The 14,085-nt window shown below is 43.5% G+C and overlaps 1 protein-coding gene across 3 annotated transcripts in view; it reads left to right on the top strand.

Moving 5' to 3' along the window:
* The window catches only part of LOC115130343 (collagen alpha-3(VI) chain-like), a 97,036-nt gene that overhangs the window by 68,031 nt on the left and 14,920 nt on the right, over window positions 1-14,085 (top strand). For all 3 annotated transcript variants that reach the window (XM_029661854.2, XM_029661526.2, XM_029661437.2), the window contains 20 exons: window positions 2,752-3,369; window positions 4,274-4,873; window positions 5,036-5,653; window positions 5,980-6,314; window positions 6,523-6,601; window positions 6,708-6,853; window positions 7,167-7,259; window positions 7,924-7,977; window positions 8,302-8,373; window positions 8,497-8,523; window positions 8,653-8,697; window positions 9,014-9,067; window positions 9,191-9,253; window positions 9,607-9,672; window positions 9,913-9,966; window positions 10,140-10,175; window positions 11,242-11,304; window positions 11,639-11,701; window positions 12,517-12,579; window positions 12,919-12,981. In XM_029661854.2, the coding sequence (XP_029517714.1) occupies window positions 2,752-3,369; window positions 4,274-4,873; window positions 5,036-5,653; window positions 5,980-6,314; window positions 6,523-6,601; window positions 6,708-6,853; window positions 7,167-7,259; window positions 7,924-7,977; window positions 8,302-8,373; window positions 8,497-8,523; window positions 8,653-8,697; window positions 9,014-9,067; window positions 9,191-9,253; window positions 9,607-9,672; window positions 9,913-9,966; window positions 10,140-10,175; window positions 11,242-11,304; window positions 11,639-11,701; window positions 12,517-12,579; window positions 12,919-12,981 (3,212 nt within the window). The remainder of the gene's footprint in view (window positions 1-2,751; window positions 3,370-4,273; window positions 4,874-5,035; window positions 5,654-5,979; window positions 6,315-6,522; window positions 6,602-6,707; window positions 6,854-7,166; window positions 7,260-7,923; window positions 7,978-8,301; window positions 8,374-8,496; window positions 8,524-8,652; window positions 8,698-9,013; window positions 9,068-9,190; window positions 9,254-9,606; window positions 9,673-9,912; window positions 9,967-10,139; window positions 10,176-11,241; window positions 11,305-11,638; window positions 11,702-12,516; window positions 12,580-12,918; window positions 12,982-14,085) is intronic.

Raw genomic sequence — 14,085 nt, 5'->3', positions numbered from 1 at the left:
TATCCTATCCTAGGTATTCCTTAAAGAGGTGGGGTTTCAGGTGTCTCCGGAAGGTGGTGATTGACTCCGCTGTCCTGGCGTCGTGAGGGAGTTTGTTCCACCATTGGGGGGCCAGAGCAGGGAACAGTTTTGACTGGGCTGAGCGGGAACTGTACTTCCTCAGTGGTAGGGAGGCGAGCAGGCCAGAGGTGGATGAACGCAGTGCCCTTGTTTGGGTGTAGGGCCTGATCAGAGCCTGGAGGTACTGAGGTGCCGTTCCCCTCACAGCTCCGTAGGCAAGCACCATGGTCTTGTAGCGGATGCGAGCTTCAACTGGAAGCCAGTGGAGAGAGCGGAGGAGCGGGGTGACGTGAGAGAACTTGGGAAGGTTGAACACCAGACGGGCTGCGGCGTTCTGGATGAGTTGTAGGGTTTAATGGCACAGGCAGGGAGCCCAGCCAACAGCGAGTTGCAGTAATCCAGACGGGAGATGACAAGTGCCTGGATTAGGACCTGCGCCGCTTCCTGTGTGAGGCAGGGTCGTACTCTGCGGATGTTGTAGAGCATGAACCTACAGGAACGGGCCACCGCCTTGATGTTAGTTGAGAACGACAGGGTGTTGTCCAGGATCACGCCAAGGTTCTTAGCGCTCTGGAAGGAGGACACAGTGGAGTTGTCAACCGTGATGGCGAGATCATGGAACGGGCAGTCCTTCCCCGGGAGGAAGAGCAGCTCCGTCTTGCCGAGGTTCAGGTTGAGGTGGTGATCCGTCATCCACACTGATATGTCTGCCAGACATGCAGAGATGCGATTCGCCACCTGGTCATCAGAAGGGGGAAAGGAGAAGATTAATTGTGTGTCGTCTGTGGTTGGCTAATTACCAGGTCGCGTATGTGTCAAATTGTCATAAAAGCATCATGATTGATTGTTGCTCTCATGAACCCAAAGCAATCTGCCTTATCCCAAGGGTTCTCAGCTATAAGCACCTCTTACCGGTGGGGCCATGTGAGCAACAATCCTGACTCTCATTTAGAAACATCAATAATCATCACTTGCGATAGTTTTTAAAACATATATATCAGTGAGAAATAATCTTTAAAATAAAAATATACACTTACTTTAGCAGCTTTGCACAGATCCATACGGCTGTCTCTCTCCATCCGAAAAACTACACTTCCGCTACACTTCCTCCCCAGTTACACTTACACACCGGTGTTTGAGCATGTTAGATAACTAATTAGCACAGGTGGTTGTCTCTGTCTTCCATCTGTCTTCCGTAAACAAACGCTGTAACATGGCAGTGTGGGAACACTAAACCTATAAAAGTGTAATTTAGTATTTTGTTTTTTAAAGATTATTTCTCAATGATATGAAAGATACGTTCCTTATGTTTCCAAAACCGTACTGCAAGCGATGCGGTCAGAAGATGTCTTCATGAATAATCGCTAAAGGGAGTTAGCTTCTATGAATAGGCTAGATGTATTGTACATAATCAAACATGTTTTATGCCAAGTTTTCAAACTTTCTTGAGAAGAGGCCTATTTAACACCTCATGAGTAAGCATATCACTGTAAAGTTCACAGGTGTTGTATTTGGGTTGTGTTCGGTGCATGTGACCAATACAATTTGATTTGCCTGAATTGACGAGTGCCCAATTATATACATATTGTATATTATATTTTTTAGCAATTAAACAAACACTTTACATCTGAGTGTATAAGGTATTATTGGAAATGCCTGGGTCTTGTGCTTCGAATTAATACAATTTAGCTGCCCTCCAGGGGATAGTAGTGGTACTACACCCCAAAATGATGTCACCATCCATGCTACATTTTAACTGGTTTAAATGGACCTACACTGACTTTAGCATTACTTATGTCTTTTGCTGTATTGTTTTTCCATGTCGGACAGAGGAGGCCAACGCCACTGTGAAATTCATGCATGGAGTAGTACAGAAATTGCACCATTTGGTGATTCTTTTTTTTTTTACCACCACTCATAACTTCATAATACATCCTATTGATTTCTGTCCCGGTATAGCAAATATAGGTGAATCATTGCTTCAAGGTGGTCAGCTGAGGAGGTTTTACATTTTTGCATGGGAAACCCTAATCCACTAATTACTGCACGTGGCGCCACTTTGTTCTGAACAGGATAACTATCTGTTTAGAACGGGCTCATGAGGTATCGGCAGGGGCACAAAAATAATTATCTCTTAGCTAACACACAAGTTCAACCAAACAAAGTGCTGGTACAATACTATTTCTTGAAGGCAATACAGTCTCCAGAGACCAAAAACAACAATTCTGCTAAATGTGCTCATGTGGTAGAGTGTTTACAGCTTTGATTGATGTTAGCTACCAGTGGGTTAAAATGGAAAACAACAGGTTATTTTACTGGGGAGTTTGTCAAAACAGCACTACAGAGCTAGCTGTTTTTCATTTCGGATTCACTGTTAACGGGTTTCAGTCATCGGCATCACCACCTGTGATACTGTAGTCTAGTTGAATATCAATTAAAACTGTTTCTCAAATGTTACCACTAATAATGTATTATTAACAATAATGATAGATTAAAACTAGATTATATCTTTTGACTCATACAAACAGATCAGTAGTCAAAAGGATCGATGCAAGGTGAAAACATAGTTATTATGAAGTACAATTAGAACATAAAATATCACCATAATGAATTTGGTTTATATCTATGCCCTAATGCAGCTCAATTTGTGTTGCTAACAAACACATTTGATGTGCTTGTCTTCTCCCACAGTCATAGTACCCACTGGCGGAGAAAAGAGGGATGTGGTTTTCCTCATTGACGGCACAACAGCTGTGCGCAGCGAGTTCCCCGCCATCCGTGACATGATCGGGAGGGTCGTGGAAAAGCTGGACGTGGGTCTGGATCGGGTGAGGGTGTCAGTGGTGCAGTACAGCGACGATGCCAAAACGGAGTTCCTCTTGAACGAGCACTCCACCAAAGACGAGGTCCGCCAAGCCACGAGGAAGATTCAGAGCAGGGGTGGAAACCGTCTAAACACTGGCCGTGCCCTCGATTGGGTCTCCAAGAACATCTATCAGAGATCAGCCGGTAGCCGCATCGAGGAGGGTGTGCCTCAGTTCCTCATTCTAGTCACGGGGGGAAAGTCCAACGACGACGTCTCTGGACCAGCCAACCAGCTGAAGACCAACCTGGTTGCCCCTCTTGCCATCGGGGCAAAGAATGCCGACCCCAACGAACTGAGGCAGATCTCCCTGAAGCCAGAATTCGCCTACTCCATTAACAACTTTGGGCAGCTTCCAACAGTGGAACAGCAGCTTATTGCTTCAGTCAACACCATGACCACCACTGACATCTCCACTAGTTTTGTCCCTCCTGTTTTGGATATTGGTAAGAGATTCTACATTATTTAACCCAATGCAGTTTCTAAATAGTGCTGACCCATCAAATATATTTTTGAATGTAGCTAAGTTTCCATCCAATTGGTGACAGATTAGAATTTTCTCAAATCTGCATAAAACAATATGAAGATGTTCACACCCGAGTGTGGCGCAGCAGTCTAAGGCACTGCATCTCAGTGCTAGAGGCGTCACTACAGACCCTGGTTCGATCCTAGGCTGTATTTTTTTGTAACAAAACAAAATGCATTATATAGTGAATGTGCCCACTTTGGTCTTGGCACGTACGCTCTAGCCAACAGCTCCCAGATACAGTGCGGGTATATTTTTCAAATGGCAGCAAAGCTTCGATTATCATGTCACCAGAATAAGACTCTCAATATTTATTGGAAAGGAGCATCAAGCTCATCACTGTGTACTTTCACCACCATGTGAAGTTCATCATCATTTATTTAATCTGTAGCTTAATAAACTACATGCTTTCCCAAGTCGTCGTGGAAGGACTACACAACATATAATCGCGTGACTCCAAGTTTACTTTTGGTATGATGGTTATATCAATACTTGCGCGTAAAGGTCAACTTCCACCTCCTTTTCTCAAATAGTTCATTTTACAGACACAGAAAGATCCCACCCTGACTAGCGTATTTTGTTTTGTCAACATTTGGAAAGTCTAGCGACAAAATAGCTGTTTCCATCAGGCCGGTTGTGACATGTTTTTTCCAACATGTACTTTTCCCTGAATAAAAAGGTTGGATGGAAACCTGTTTTTTATGTTTTGTATGGTATCGCCTCAACTGTTACAATCCCCTTTGTTTACATTTTTAAATACTTTTTTGCCAACATAAAAAGTAAAACCCCACTTGCTTGACCTTTTTTTCTGTTCTACTTCTCAGCTAACCTCAACATGGGGAGGAAGGACATCATCTTCCTCATAGACGGCTCGGACACCACAGGGTCCAGTGGCATCGCCCACATCCGTGACTTCATCCTCAACATCGTTCAGCAGCTGGATGTGCAACCTGACCAGGTTCGGATCGCTGTTGTCCAATACTCTGACAAGGTCAAGACGGATTTCTCTCTCAATTCCCACAACAACAAGCCAGCTGTGCTCTCTGCCATCAAAAGATTACGCCAGCAGGGTGGCAGATCGTCCGATCTAGCCAAAGCCATCGAGTATGTGATCAGGAACGAGCTGAAATCCTCAGCGGGTGTCCGGCTTGCGGAGGCCTCCCAGCATCTAGTGGTCCTCACCGGCGGGAGGTCCCCCACTGACGTTTCTGTGTATGGCCCTCTGCTCAAAGGCTCTCGGGTCAACTGCATTGGCATTGGGGCTGGCGGAGCAGACTCCAGGCAGCTCAACCAGATTGCCACCAGCTCTGCCGATGTTCTTCAGGTACCTACTTTCCCCGGCTTGCCTACCATTAAGGAGAGGTTCATTGCCAGGCTCAATGGGACAATCCCCGAGGAGGCCCCTACAGAAATTGATGACCCAAGTAAGTGAAACCACAAAGAATGCATTCTCGCCTTATTCTGTTTAAGAAATGTACTGAAAAATATTGAATAATAGCCAAATAAATTCTGTGAATAGGATTCAACATGGCACCTCTCTTTCACTCCATCCCTCTCCGTCACTCTCTCTCTCTGTTTTCTCTCAGCTTCAGGACTCCCGAAAGCCAAGGCTGCTGACATCGTGTTCTTGGTGGATGGCTCCATCAACCTTGGCAAGGACAACTTCAAGGAAGTGATGGAGTTTATCCTGAACCTTGTAGACCTCTTCTTCACCGAGCGTGACAACCTGCAGATTGGCCTGGCCCACTATGCCACCGACGTCACCGACGTCTTCTACCTCAACACCTACAAGACCAAGGATGACATCATCAACGCCCTTAGTCGCACAGAGTACAAGGGTGGCCGCAGGATCAACACGGGTGCTGCCATTCGCCACGTGCAGGAGAACCACTTCATCAAAGATAAAGGCAGCAGGAAGGATGAGGGCATCCCCCAGATCCTGATGATCGTCACTGGCGGAAAGTCATCTGACGATGGCAAGACTGCCGCTCTGGGGTTGAAGGCCACCGGTGTCCGTATCTACGCCGTTGGCGTGGGCGACATTGAGGACGAGTTGAACAACCTGGCAAGCGAGGCCTCCACGGTGGCCAGGGCGAGCACGTTCATGGAGCTCTCTGAGCTCAACGAGCAGATCTTGGAAACATTGGACGACGAGGTGAAGGGAATCAAGCTGTGCACTGGCGTGAGCCAGGAACCCTCGAAAGGTGAGGATCACAGACATTTGACCCTATCTTTCCCCTAGTGTTGGTGTTAGGAGGACATATCTTGGCAAATCTATGTCAATTCCTCATGCTTGTTTTACTTACATCCTTTACTTTCATATAGAACATTGATAAAAAAAATGGCTATGCTTTAGAATGACTCAGGTAATAGCAGACCGCATATGGATTGTAAACATCTGGTAAACATCTACATTACAAGACATAGTACAGTGAAGCTCCAAACACCAACCACCAATCAACCTCCCCATATTTTCTCTCTCTCTCTCTCTCTCTCTCTCTCTCTCTCGCTCTCTCTCTCACTCTTTCAGCCTGCAGTCTGGAGGTGTTGGTGGGCTTCGACGTGTCCTCGCAGAACATCTTCCAGGCCCAGAGGATCCTGGAGTCCAAGATGGGTGCCATCCTCCAGAGGATCACCAAGATGACGGGCATCAGTTGCTCATCGGGACAGATCCCCTCGATCCAGGTGGGCATCCTGGCCATGGATAGCGCCTCGGAACCTGTCCACTTGGAGTTCACGGACAACGCCGACATGCTGTTTGAGGCATTCCGGGCCCTGCGCAATCGCGGCCCCTATGTCCTCAATGCCAAGACCATTTCCGCATACGGTTCGAGGTTCAAAAGCCGAGCCGCAGACGCAGTCAAGGTGTGTCTGCATGTCTCTTTTTTTAATAAATTAATGTAATTAATATCTTCACACACAGGGAACGGTGTGAGTAGAGTAGATTGAAGTCTGTAATTTATCTTTTTTGGTTAAGTTCGACTTGAGAGTGAAGCAAACTTATTGAAATAAATGCCATTCATTATTAGTAAAATTAAATTACATGATTGCCCCCCCCCCCAACCATGCACAGGTTGTGATCCATCTGACTGACGGTCTGGATGGCCAGTATAACGAAATGAAGAGAGGAGTTGAAGAACTTAAGATTTCAGGTGAGGATACGTCTTATGGCTGGATTATTGGATTGCTATGGCTGTTGAAACTACTGAGAAAGATCCTGGACAAAGATAATTAAATATGTGTTTTGTGCCATGTTAGGTGTGAACAGCTTCATCCTGGTGGGTCTGGAGCGGGTACCCAGGTTTGAGGAGGCTGTGCTGCTGGAGTTTGGCCGAGGCTTCAGGTACACCAGACCCCTCCGAGTCAATGTCATGGACCTGGACTACGAGCTTCTGGAGGAACTGGTGAGTGCTGTCACTGTCACTCACTACAGAAACGGTACATGTTCTCGTACTTGTACCTGTACCATACAGTCCAACTCAGCCATGTAACCCAACTGTGCCACACACATGCTTTTAGGAAAGAACCTGGATAAAGTCTAAGGACTAATCTACTGTACAGTATGACCACGTTGAACATTAGGAAGATACTTGACGTCGTAGTAAAGTCACAGATATGCAGTTTTGGATTGAGTGGATAATCAACCAATTTTGGCTGTACATAGAAAATGTTTTGTCCCATCTTAAATTCCAACTTTATATTCATTCCAATTTACAGGACAACATTGCTGAGAGGGAGTGCTGTGCAGTGCCATGTAAATGCACCGGCACAAGGGGAGACCGAGGAGCAGTCGGGCTTGGAGGATCCAAGGTTACTAATGTGCTTTGTTATTATTACTTGAACTTAACTACGGTATACTAATACACAATCTTAGGAAAAAGGGTTCCAAAAGGGTTCTTCAGCTGACCCTATAGGATAACTATTTTTGGTTCCAGGTTGAACTCTTTTGAGTTCCATGTAGAACCCTCTGTGGAAAGGGTTCTACATTCAACCCAAAAGGGTTCTACCTGGAACCAAAAATAGTTCATTTACATTTACATTTAAGTCATTTAGCAGACGCTCTTATCCAGAGCGACTTACAAATTGGTGCGTTCACCTTAAGACATCCAGTGGAACAGCCACTTTACAATAGTGCATCTAAATCTTTTAAGGGGGGGGAGGTGAGAAGGATTACTTTATCCTATCCTAGGTATTCCTGAAAGAGGTGGGGTTTCAGGTGTCTCCGGAAGGTGGTGATTGACTCCGCTGTCCTGGCGTCGTGAGGGAGTTTGTTAGTTAGTTAGTTAGTTCTTCAAAAGGTTCTCCAATGGGGACAGCAGAAGAACCCTTATTGGTTTTAAATGTACCTTTTTTTCTAAGAGTGTACTTAAGTGTGTAAAAATGTCTTGGGAAATATAAATGCCTTGTGAAAGACTATTGTCATGAGTTAGTTATACAGTGCAGATTTATGCATAATACGCTTCTTATCTTGCAGGGCAGCCCAGGTGGAGCAGGCGGAGCAGGACATCCCGGAGATGAGGGAGGACCCGTAAGTCAGATTTCTGTTCATATCTGAAACAACTTTAAGCTCACAAATATCTGTTCAGCTTTCTTCCTGTCTTCTTTAGTAAGACTGTACCCTCAGGCCACACTATGCACCTGCTCTGAAGTTTCAAAATAATAATAGTTGGATTTACAGTATATAGAGCCTATCCGGTGCTCAAAGTGCTGTAACACATTGCTACACATTTCACCACCAATGTGTAGCATCTTAGAGTGATGAACGGCATCCATCATCAACCTCAATGCTATTCAATATAGTGTAAATGTTGTGTAACAGGACATCTCTCTCTCTCTTCTCATCCTGTGACAGGGAGACAGAGGTCCTCCTGGTGTCAATGGAACGCAAGGTTTCCAGGGCTGTCCTGGACAGAGGGGCATCAAGGTACGTACCCATTTAGCACTACTGTATCAATCAAAAGGTTAGCTGATGTGAAATCAAAACAGAATGTAATATTTTTTTGCATAAAACATGTAAGAATGTATCTCCTTTTTCTCAATTGATCAGGGCGGTCGTGGATACTCTGGAGAAAAGGTGAGTTTAAAAAATATATAAAAATCAATACTTTACTTCACCTGATAATAGATAATATATTGATCACATAATAGCTTGTTTAAATGTTAGTGATGAGCATTACCCTCAATAACCCTTGTCTTCTGTCAGGGGGAATATGGAGAGATCGGCCTGGATGGCATAAACGGAGAAGAGGTAAGAAAAACACAATTTATTTTACAATAAGATTTGTTTTTCTATGGCATTTGCTGAAAATGTATCCTAAAGTTAAGTCATACAGAACTTTACGTGAACAGTTACAGCTTTTTACATATTGGCCTCATATCAGAAGTTCTTTTGAAATCCTCCCTTTAATCTACGACTTTACAAAGCAAAATGTACAGTCAATCTAGCTTTGAATGCTTACGCTTACAAGACAGACCCACAGTAGTAAAGGTGAATATAATGACTTATGATTGACTTTTAGACCACTCTTGAATGTGTGGCTGACTGATGTATTGTTTTCCACCAGGGCAAGAGTGGAGTCGCTGGACCCCCAGGAGACAGAGGGCACTCTGGGAGAAGGGTGAGTCCTCATGTGGTCATTGCAACCTCATAAACATCCATTTCTGGCTACTTTTCCATGCATTCATTCATTTGAATTATTCTGATGTGCTTACCACTCACAAATGTTTGTTTCTGTGTTCAGGGACCCAAAGGAACTAAAGGACATGCAGGAGACATCGGGGATACAGGAATCAGAGGAGATCCTGTAAGTATATATTAACATCTGAAATACAGTACAGCCTTATTCCAGATTACATTTTACATTTCAGTAATGTAAGCGATTTACAGGAGCAATTAGGTTTAAGTGCCTTGCTCAACAGATCAGTGCTTGTTTTCATTACAGAATGATTTAGTTCAGGGCCAGGGATGGGAAAACTGATACTGGTTCAGTCTTCAGTTGGTGTTACCTTATAATGATAGCAGGAATCCCAATCATTGGGATTCATATGGTAGATATAACAGAGAAACCAACCAAATTTGTCGACAAAGTCTTTTGTACTACATCATTAACAGCCATACTGATTCTGAATCTGATTCCATTTGCTTTCTGTTTGCTAGGGAACCACAGGTCAAGATAACAATGTGGCTGGACCTAAAGGAGACCCAGGCGATGTCGGCCCAGTGGTAATGTCTTCCTCTCACCAAGCTAGTGTGTTAACTGCCTGTGGGGATTACAGTGTTTGTATAGGAAATTAACCATCAAGTATCCTTCTATTCTTAACGTTTTGTGTGCTGATTTGCAATTGCACAGTGAGTAGGAGTGAGCATCTTCACACCTCCTTTCCTGTTTAAGCCGTCACTCTGTTTCTTTCACTGGTGTCACTTCCTGTTATTGTCTTCGATGTACTTTGTCTTGAATCCTAGGGAGAGCCAGGGGAGGATGGTAAGAAGGGAGGCCCCGGTGAACCAGGCAGGACGGTATGACTACTCTCTCTCTTCTTCTCTATTACTAAAAACGGTGTTATCTGATATTTGGCTGAATATTTCTTTATACCGAATAGTTCACTTATCTATGCACCACCACATTATGAGGTAACTCAGTAATAACTGTGTCTGTATAATGTATTTATTCCCTGTTTGGATTGTATTAGGGTTCTGATGGTAGAAGAGGCCCACCTGGACAAGCTGTAAGTGAACCCTGAACCTTACCTCTGAACATACCCAGTCTTGATGCCTTACATTAGCAGGCCTAATGTTGCATAACCAGGCTACATTACTGTGCCTGATATCAGGGTAACCAGTCCTTCCACACCCAATTACCCATTGCCATCTGCACATTGACAGCACTTCCCATGCAGTCATCAGACTTAAATCATGGCCACTGTTAGGGTTCTTTCCTTTCGTTCTTGTCAATCATTATTGGCTCATTGGTGAAATTAGCATCATGACAAGATCTTTAATTAAATCATTCAAAAACCTTTATTAATGCAATTGCAGACAGAAATGGACAATCAGGAACATAGCATAGCATGTTTAAGAGTAAGTTCTGCATCAAACAAAAGGTCTCCAGTTGTTTTATTAAACCCTCAGGCTAGCCTGGTGGTCACTACCTTTTTACTCCTGAGAACAAAACCCTGCCTACCAAGCTATATAAACAATGGCTTTTAGTGCCATCTAAAAACTTAGCAGTAAACATCCACTCCCCAAAGTTGATTTATTGTGGAATGTTTGACTAGTCTTATCTCCTTCACTCCCCTGCAGAGCTCCTTCTTCACAGTCACACATTTCTCAGAGGGACCTCTTTATAATGAGGCAGAGAGAGAGAATTAGAAAACAACTGTGGAAAAATATTAAAACCTCAATGTATATGTATTGTTAATCTGTCTAGGACCCTATAAATGTAAGGAGAGAGGGGTTTTATAACCCTTAATACAACATAAGTATAATCAATTATTCTAATACATCAAACATTTTGGTACAATCCTTATCATGACCCCTAGGTGAACCCGACACCACCATAATACACATACATGTACTATAGTGTGGGGCCACCATAATTAGCAGACATAGCATCCCCCTCTCCATTACTTTCTGTGATCAAACGTAGCATATCTAGCAAGCGACTGTCCTTTAAATACGCTACTCAATTATCTACAGTAAACTCACTTCATCTAATCTCAATAAACTGATCATGTTTACTGAGGTCTAATCACGTCGTATTTAACCGAGACATGGGTTTCTCCTGTGTCATAGGGAAACCCTGGCAAACCCGGAGGCGATGGTGTGCAGGGAGAGCCTGGTATTGGAGGATCCAGAGTAAGTGCCTCCATACACTGTGTTTCTAGACTTGTTGACAGAACATTGTGTAGTTTGCGGTGTGCATGTTTATCGTCCCTTGCCAAAAAATCCATTACTGTCATTACACTTTTATTGGTATCAGTCATTACATGGGCTTTCATAGTAGCCATGTTTATACTGAAGCTAAGGGGCTGAACTAAGTCCAACAGGCAGTTCAACTTCAGATTCAAATCACACTCACTCTGTAACTAAACACAATTTTTTATCCACCAAATCTATTGGTCACTTTGATTCTACAGGAGACCCGTCTCTGATGTAGACGTGTGTTTGTGATGCTTTTTGTCCTATTCAGGGCCAAGCTGGACCAATCGGTGCACCTGGAACCAGAGGTGAGGACGGAAACCCTGGACCAAGGGTAAGTGAACTACCAGCTCCGTTTGAAATGTGGCACACTTCTGATATTGAAGCTTCTGCAGCGTGTTAAGACCTCAGTCTCTTCTTTGTATCAAGACATACAGATAGATGTAGGATCTTAATTTGAGTCAGAAAAATAATCCTTTAGCAACAGGAAATGTGAATTATTATGTGGATTATAATTAATGGACATTTTTTTGTAGGGGTTGAAACATTTGTCGTTAGGGCAAATTAAGTCTGACATTTTAAAGTGGAAATTACGAATGTAAAAATTCTCAACAACAAAAGATTGGACATATGTAGGCTTCTCAAACGAACAGTGCCAATATTAGCCCCTAAAACGTTGGTCCTAGTTATAGTAGATCTATCTAATCATTAATCTTTAACCTAATTGATTGTGCCACAGAGTGATGAATCACAAAAGGGTTTCGTGTCCTCTTTGATATTAGACGTTTTTTTTGTTTGTTGACATTTAAGTTTGGACTTTGAGATGTACTGCACAGCGCCATATAACTTGATGAAAAGGCATCTAATTGGGAATCACAGTAAACACAAGCAATGTGCGGTTGGAAAGAAGTAACACATGTTCTGTAAGAAACACAGACAAAATGAATGCATGTGCCTCCCAGGTGACAAACAGGAAAAAAAAATGCTGACACTGTTAAGAGCACATTTCACATGTAGGGTCTGTAGGAGTGAATCTGCTTTGTAATCATGACATACGACAACACGCGTTGCTTCAGCATCTCTGTAACCTGACAGTGCCATGGTGTCAATGGTGAGAAGATTTTCTCTGATTTGTTTGTTTTATTCCAGGGTCCAGGAGGAGCCCAGGGAACCCCCGGAGACAAGGGCAGGAGAGGAGCTCTGGGTCGCAAGGTACAGAACTGATCATCATTGGCAACGCTCTTGTCTAGCCTATGCCTCAAAGTCATCCCAGCCTTGTTTAGGTTGCAGTATATTCACAATGGCCTAAGCCTCCCACTCTCCCGTTACTGGACACACATACACGGCCTATTAGAGTCAACAGAGAATGATCCCTAACAAAACTTCCAGGCCCTGTGTCACATTTACTTCAAGTAACGGGGGTGAATGCAATTAAATCTGGAGGAAATCTCTGCGCGACTCAGAAGGAATGTTTTTTCGAAGTGTGCTCTCTCTCTCTTTCTCTCTCTTTCCCTCTCTCTGCTTCTCATTTCTTGTATATCTGCATTATAGGGTGAGCCAGGAGAGCCCGGACCAAAAGGCATCGTGGGACCTCTGGGACCTCGTGGTGAGCCTGTAAGTCATTACATCACATTCTGTCAGCTAAACGCAATTGACACCTAGGGAAGATTAACAAACAGACTGACTATTAATCAGATCGTAGACTACACACGTGCAATACATCATAATCTACAGTATGTTATTGGAGTTCGAATCATCTTTTCCCATTCTTATCCTATTTAGTGGATACATTTCTGAGATGAATTGTTTCTATTGTAGCCCTATGACATTCTGCTCATATGAGCCCAGGCTTGTGACAGTGTGAGACACAGATTCTCTACTCTTCTCCTGAAGTGTGCACTTGCACACTCCCCACTACAGATTTGAGCATAGTGTAAGTAAGGAATAAACATTGGTTGTAGGGATTGTCCATCAATGTTCAAGGGATAGTTCACCCAAATTACAAATGTATATATTGGTTTATTTACCCTGTAAGCAGTCTATGGACAGAAATCCATGCTTTGGTTTTGTTAACCTGGTCATGGTCCAGTGTTAAATCCATGAGAGGGAATGTGCAAGTAGTCAACTTTAGACATGCTCCAGTCTCTTGGGCTTTCTGATGGCAATCTGGACATCATCATCACGGCCAGTTCAAAGAGCAGCAAGATTTATGTCTGTCTCTGAACTCCTCTCACTTCTTAGAACCTGGAGCATGTGTCTTTAATCTCTTAACTGGTATAATTTTGCTGAAGTGCTCGTACGTTCTGTCTCATTTCATTAGCCTCATACATGATCTGTCCCAATGCAGTGACTTAGTACACGGTACTAGTGCATAGTGTCTTGGTACTGGAATGATCAGTTTAGATCAGTGCATACAGTTCTACTTCCCAACTATTATCTCAGTCTGTACATTAGACTTGGGTTCAAATAGTATTTCACAGCTTTCAAATAGATTGAGTGTTTGCTTGTGTCTGCCTGGAGTGCCAGATGGGTGGGGTTTGAACTTTTGGAACCATACCATTGGACCGTTCCTTTGTGCCAGGCAAGCTCAATCAAGCACAGCAAAAGTATTTGAACGATTTTTAATACTATTTGAACCCCGGTCAGCTGTACATAGTGACATTGTTCATTGTTTAGCACACATGGTACTGTTAACTAAGATTGGGTCATTCGCTTTGC

This window comes from Oncorhynchus nerka, linkage group LG1, assembly GCF_034236695.1.
Source record: "Oncorhynchus nerka isolate Pitt River linkage group LG1, Oner_Uvic_2.0, whole genome shotgun sequence".
In the NCBI taxonomy this organism is placed as follows: Eukaryota; Metazoa; Chordata; class Actinopteri; order Salmoniformes; family Salmonidae; genus Oncorhynchus; species Oncorhynchus nerka.
The sequence above is the reverse complement of the archived record's forward strand: the minus strand, read 5'-3'. Positions and strand labels throughout refer to the sequence as shown.